At 45.9% G+C, this 6000-nt stretch overlaps 1 protein-coding gene across 1 annotated transcript in view; it reads right to left on the reverse strand.

Moving 5' to 3' along the window:
- LOC100666873 (RNA helicase Mov10l1) overlaps positions 1 to 2944 on the reverse strand; it is a 64676-nt gene extending 61732 nt beyond the window's left edge. The window contains exons 1-2 of the mRNA XM_064278482.1: positions 2851 to 2944; positions 410 to 594 (exon numbers count right to left, since the gene is read on the reverse strand). Coding sequence (XP_064134552.1) covers positions 410 to 594; positions 2851 to 2944 — 279 coding nt within the window. The remainder of the gene's footprint in view (positions 1 to 409; positions 595 to 2850) is intronic.
- Positions 2945 to 6000: the final 3056 nt, after the last annotated feature.

Consider the following 6000-nt stretch of genomic DNA (forward strand, 5'->3'; position numbering starts at 1 on the left):
TGTGACAATTTTATGGTATGTCCATTATACCTCAATAAAGCTGTTTTAAAAAATGCTTAAAATGCACATCCTTTGACCCAGTGATTCCACTTCTACAAATGCATATCACAGAAAGTAATTTTTATGTGAAAAAATCCATTTCTCAAGTGAAGAAAGGACGTTAAGAATAAAATTAATTATCATTGTCGATCATATATTTTAAATGCTAGAATAACACATATATAATCTATACTTTTATTAACAGAAAAAACAACAGATATAAAAACAAAGGCACTCACACAGTGAGGCTTCAAATTCCATTCTTTATCCATTATACTGGGTATATCAAAGAGATCGAATAAATACAAGAAAAGCAAGGCTCAAGTCACACCAGGAATAGAGACTATCCCCAAATTCATGCAAATCTTACTTTGATCGCTTTCAATCCATGAGATGTTTTATCGTCTTTCACAACTGCGGTAACTTTTTGTCCAACATTTAGAAGCACATTGTCAGTCACAATGTCATTAGTAAAGTAGATTAACTCATTAATCAAGCCATAATCATCACAGAACCTTGTCACAACTCCCTGCACGGTATTCAACTTGCTGTCATCTATGAAATGGATAAACAAAAGGTTACATTAATTAATCTCAAAAGCAAAAAACCGGTTCCATCTTTCCTCTGTATAGCACAGAAGCTACATGCCGCAGGCAATGGAGTGCTGTGGTTCAGAGCATTAGTCTGGAGCCAGACTGCCTGGGTTTGAACCATGGCTTCTTCACTTACCATCTGTGTGACCCGGGAACATTTCTTAACCTCTCTGATGCGCTTTTCATCTGTAATACCAGGACAATAATAATATTTCCCTAATAGGGTTGTTGTATTAACTGACACATCCATTACCCGGAGGTGCCTCAGAAGGAAGACAAGCCTGGTGATCTGCTTCTGAAAGGTAACAGCCTTGAAAACCCTATGGAGTAGTTCTACTCTGAACGCATGGGGTGACCATTAGTCGGAAATGACTCCATGGCAACTAACAACAACATTATTATATAACTTTATCATTATCATCAACACCATCAGCAGCAGCATCTAGAGATTCTTAAACATCTTGCCAGATGAAGCACTAAAAGAGATCTGGGGATTTAAGTCTAGCCCCACAGTGCATCTGACTCACAGCGGGAAGTTTTGCGTCCGAACGAGCACAGATGGTAAGGGACAGTTTGGGATCTGAACCCAGGCAGTCTGCCTGCAGAACCACGCTCTGAACCTCAGCACCACAGCTGCCTCCCCAGACTTGGGTGAATTGACAGGATAGATGGGAAGAATCTTGATTATACTACATTACACAATCAGAAACTAAGAAAATATTGATAAAGTGAGAAACTGGGTAACATTTGTTAGATGAAATCATTATCACAGAAGAAGGTGTAAGGGGCGAGGGAGAGAGCTGTCACTCAGGCACATGGAAACCTGCCAAAGACTCTTCCATGTGGCCCTTTTGGTAAAATTAGGGATAATTAGTAGATGCTACAATAAGGGATTTCAGCCAAAACCTGAGCAGCCCTCTAGGACAAAGGTGTGCTAAGACTCAGCCACCTCTGGAAGGGGTTCAAACTCAGCTGGCAGAAAAGCCTAAGAGCTTCAAGCTCCAGGAAAACAGGTACCTCTGCTGAGAGAATAGTGTTGACCAAAGAGGCATCCCTTTTAAAGTACCATCCTGAATTCACTGTGAAATTACTCTTGTAGAAATAACTGCCTCCAGAGGCTGAGAACTAAGAGGTTAGGAACGTGGATGCTGGGTCTGACTGCCTGGGTGTGAATTCTGCTTCACCACATTCCAGCTGTGCACGCCTTTACCTGTCGGGGTCTCCCTGACTCTGCTGTAAAATGAACCTGGTAATACTACCACCGTGTTCATTATTGCTGTTGTTGTTAGGTGCCGTCCAGTCGGTTCTGACTCATGGCCACCCCATGTGATAGAGAACTGTCCCATAGGGTTTTCTAGGCTGTAATCTTTATTGGAAGCAGAACGCCAGGTCTTTCTCCCGAGGTGCTGGGGTTCCAGCCGACAACAGTTTGGTTACCAGCGGAGCCATTTAATTAACTATTGTGGCACCAGGGCTCCTTATCTCGTTCACTGGACTTTAAAAAAAATTGTGTGAGGATTAATGCTCATAAGGCCCTTAGCCCAGTGCCTGGCACAAGAACTCAACACACGAGACAAAAGGGCAAGTCAGAGCAGTGATGAGCCATCCGAGGAAACTTTGTCACGTTTTAACCGACTCCTCCGACAAAATGCCTGTCTTCACAAGCACCCACTGAGCGTCCACTCGGTGCCAGACTCTGGGGCAGGATTTTAGGCTACAAGGGCGAGCAAGTTAAACACAGTTACTGCCCGCCTCTGCTACCAAGTGCGCCATTCACCCACTTGGCTTGAAAAGATCTTTCGGAAACGAAATCAAATTGACCCTCAAACCAGGGCAATCCACTACTACTGGAAATATAAAAAGGAATCTGTTCCATGTTCACATAGCATCTGCACAAGATAACCTTCAAAAGCCTCTGGGGTAATGGAGGCGTGGGGCTGCCCGCCAGAGGCCTTCTTTGCCAACACCATCGCCACTTCCGACCATTTCTTAGGGACTCTTGACTACGAGACACCTCCCTCACACAAGATGGCGTCCTCCGCCCCCTCGGCCCTGCCCCCCCCGGCCCTGCCCCCTCCCGCCCCCGCCCTCCCCGCCCCCCGGCCCCCGCCCCCGCCAGCAAGCCTGCCTGAGAGCCTGCCCCCTAGGCCTGGGACCCGAAGAGGAGCACACCCCTATGGGAAGGCCCTTGCGGGTGGGGTGCAGACACAGTGGATACCTTTTGAGAGCTCTGGCTGCCCAGGCCGCTCCTGATTTAAGGTGTTCAGCCTCCTCCAGAAAAAGTTCAGGGCCCTAATCACATAGTGGAACATGGTTCCGTTGTCTTCGTCTGAGGTCTGACTGGCGACCACGAGAGACGCGGGGCGAGTCCTGCCTCAGTGGCGGCCTCCGCCTCCCAGCCGCCCTCTGGTCACAGTAGCCGCTCAGGGGCCAAGCCTCTTCTCCTTGGCCTCTGTGCTGCTCCTCTTACAGGTGCTGTGGCGACAGCCACCACCTGAGGAACGGGCGCTTATGCCCCGTGGTCCTCAGCGCGTGCCCCGCCCTCCGCCGATGCTCAGCCAATGGTGGAGCAGCGCGCGAAGCATCGCCCACAAAGATGCCGCCAGCCAGTGGACTGATGTTGTGGCTCCTCCCACCAACGAAGAGGGCGGGAACACAGTTGGCCGCAGGGAAACGCTTCATATAGAAGCCCTTGTGTGCACCTTAGAAGGTTGAGGTGTAATCTGTGGGGGTTCTCTGGAAAGATTGAGTTCCAGGCCTCGAATGTGGGGCAACCCCCATACCTCCTGCCTCAGAGTCCCTTTCTCTCTTTTTGTCTCTGGGCGTCCTCCTCTCTAGCACAGAGAATTTGAAAGCAAGGGCTTTCAGTACAATGTTATATCCTACCACACATCTTGTGGGAAAAAAAGACAAGCTTCATATCCATTGTGGCTTCAAAACTCAGGCTGGACCTAGTTCTGCTTGGAAGCTCATGCCGACAGTGGTTTTATAGCAAAACACTCCTTGGAGAAATGGTTCCATTATCGGTGCCCATAAGCGAAGTGTCACACTAAGTGGCCTGAGCCTGGTTACCTTATGGGTGGAGACACCCATCCTCCCTTTATTCAAGAAATATTCAGGGAGGGAGATGTAAGTTAAATCGTGGACTTCCCTATGCAACCAGTTAAAATACTTTGCAGTATTTAATTTCTTGTTTATTTTATCAGAAAATTTAAAACTAAAACAACCTTTCTTCACATTATTTTCAAGTAAATCTGAATCTAGGTCAAGCTTATTACCTTGTATCTAGCAGATTTGTGATAAAATATGTTGCTGATTCAGTATGGATAATTAATTACTAAAGCTAAAACAGTGTAATAAAATCATGTTAAGAACATCAGTGTGATGCACAGACTGTCCAGGTTATAATTCGTCTGGTTAACTCTGTTCTTGGTGCTTTTTCCAGGGCATTTCTTTTACTACCATTGCCATCCAGTCGATTTCAACTCCTAGTGACTCTATAGGACAGAGTGGAGCTGACCCCTGGGGTTTCCAAGGCTGTGATCTTTACATAAGCAGACTGCCACATCTTTCTCCTGAGGAGCTGCTAGTGGGTTCAGACCTTCCCGTTAGCAGCCAAGTGCTTAACCATTGTGCCACCAAGGCTCCTTTACTAACTCCATTAGGGAACAAAATGTGGTGAGCATGAATTGAAAATGAGAAGGTTCCAATAACAAGAAGTCTTCATAGGTAGATGGACTGCCTCTGGTGCTGGACTGTTCCTGCCCCTGGTAGGTGAGCAGCCAAAGCCCAGCTGAATCTTGTTTCGGCTAAGTCCCTCTGAAGTGCTGTTAGGCACATTTATAGGAGACATACATTCCATAAGCCCAGTGCCATCAAGTCAATATGTTAAGGATACATTCCATAGGCAGAGCAGTTAAAAGGGAATCTCATTCCTGGCTGGGCCTTTCCCACTGGGCTTTAGAGGACATTCAGATACAGCAGTCTTCTCCCATCCATTCCCATCAAATCCCCAGAATGTGGAGCAAGAAACCAATTTCTCCATTCTCAGGCTTCTTGCTGCCCTTTCTCCCACCATTCTCACTCCTCTCTCCTAACAAAGAATCCTAAGGAGGAGGAGGCCCAGTAATTGCCTGACCAGCCAGGATTCTCCTTAGTGGGCTGCTGAGGGCACTGAGTGACGGTACCCACCTGTGTTAATAACCCTGACCCTGTTATACTCCTTAGGGTTTTAAATTAATAACCCAGTACTTAAATTGATTTGACCTTTACTTTAATTAGTAAATGCACACAGACACACACTCTGATGCAATTAAATTTCAGATTCTCAAAGTTCAAAGGTCAGATATTATGTTTAATTTAGTTTGGACTCAAACTTTTCCTGAATCAATCAGCAATAAACTGGAGTTGTAAATAAGAGAAATAATTTACACATAGCTTTTCCTCTTCTTACTTAGAATATATTTTCTATCCCATTTTAAATATTGTGGTTCCTAGAGGAACCTGTACACAGATCAAGAGGCAGTTGTTTGAATAGAACAAGGGGATACTGAAGGTTTAAAGTCAGGAAAGGTGTATATCAGGGTTGTATCCTTTCAACATACCTGTTCAATCTATATGCTGAACAAATAATCTGAGAAGCTTGAATATATGAAGAAGAACCTGGCATCAGGATTGGAGGAAGATTCACTAACAACCTGCGTTATGCAGATGACACAACTTTCCTTGCTGAAAGTGGAGAGGACTTTAAGCACTTACTGATGAAGATCAAACACCACAACCTTCAGTATGGATTATACCTCAACAGGAAGAAAACCAAAATCCTCACAACTGGACCAATAACCAATACTGTGATAACCAAGGAAAAGACTGAAGTTGTCAAGGATTTCATTTTACTTGGATCCACAATGAACACACATGGAAGCAGCAGTCAAGAAATCAAAAGACACATTGCATTGGGCAAATCTGCTACAAAAGACCTCTTTACGGGGCCAAGATGGCTGACTAGGTAGAAGCTACCTCGGATCCCTCTTGCAACAAAGACTCCGAAAAACAAGTGAATCAATCACATACATGACAATCGATGAACCCTGACCATCAAACACAGATCTAAAGAGTTGACCTGAGTGACAGAGGCTGAGAATGAGCAACCACGGGGAAGCAACGACTGTTTTCGGAGCCTGGAGCCAGTGTCCCAGTCAGAAAACCTTGGCGCTGGGCTTTGGACTGGGCACAGGGGAGCTGAGCACGGCATCCTGAGACGGCGAAAACATGGGATGCAGCCCTAGCCCCCAGAAGTGACCTCGGAGGAAGCCCAGCCAGTGCACGCAGGCAGTGCAGCAACGTGGCTGACAGAAGGAGAAGTCAC

Source organism: Loxodonta africana, chromosome X (assembly GCF_030014295.1).
Source record: "Loxodonta africana isolate mLoxAfr1 chromosome X, mLoxAfr1.hap2, whole genome shotgun sequence".
Taxonomy (NCBI): Eukaryota; Metazoa; Chordata; class Mammalia; order Proboscidea; family Elephantidae; genus Loxodonta; species Loxodonta africana.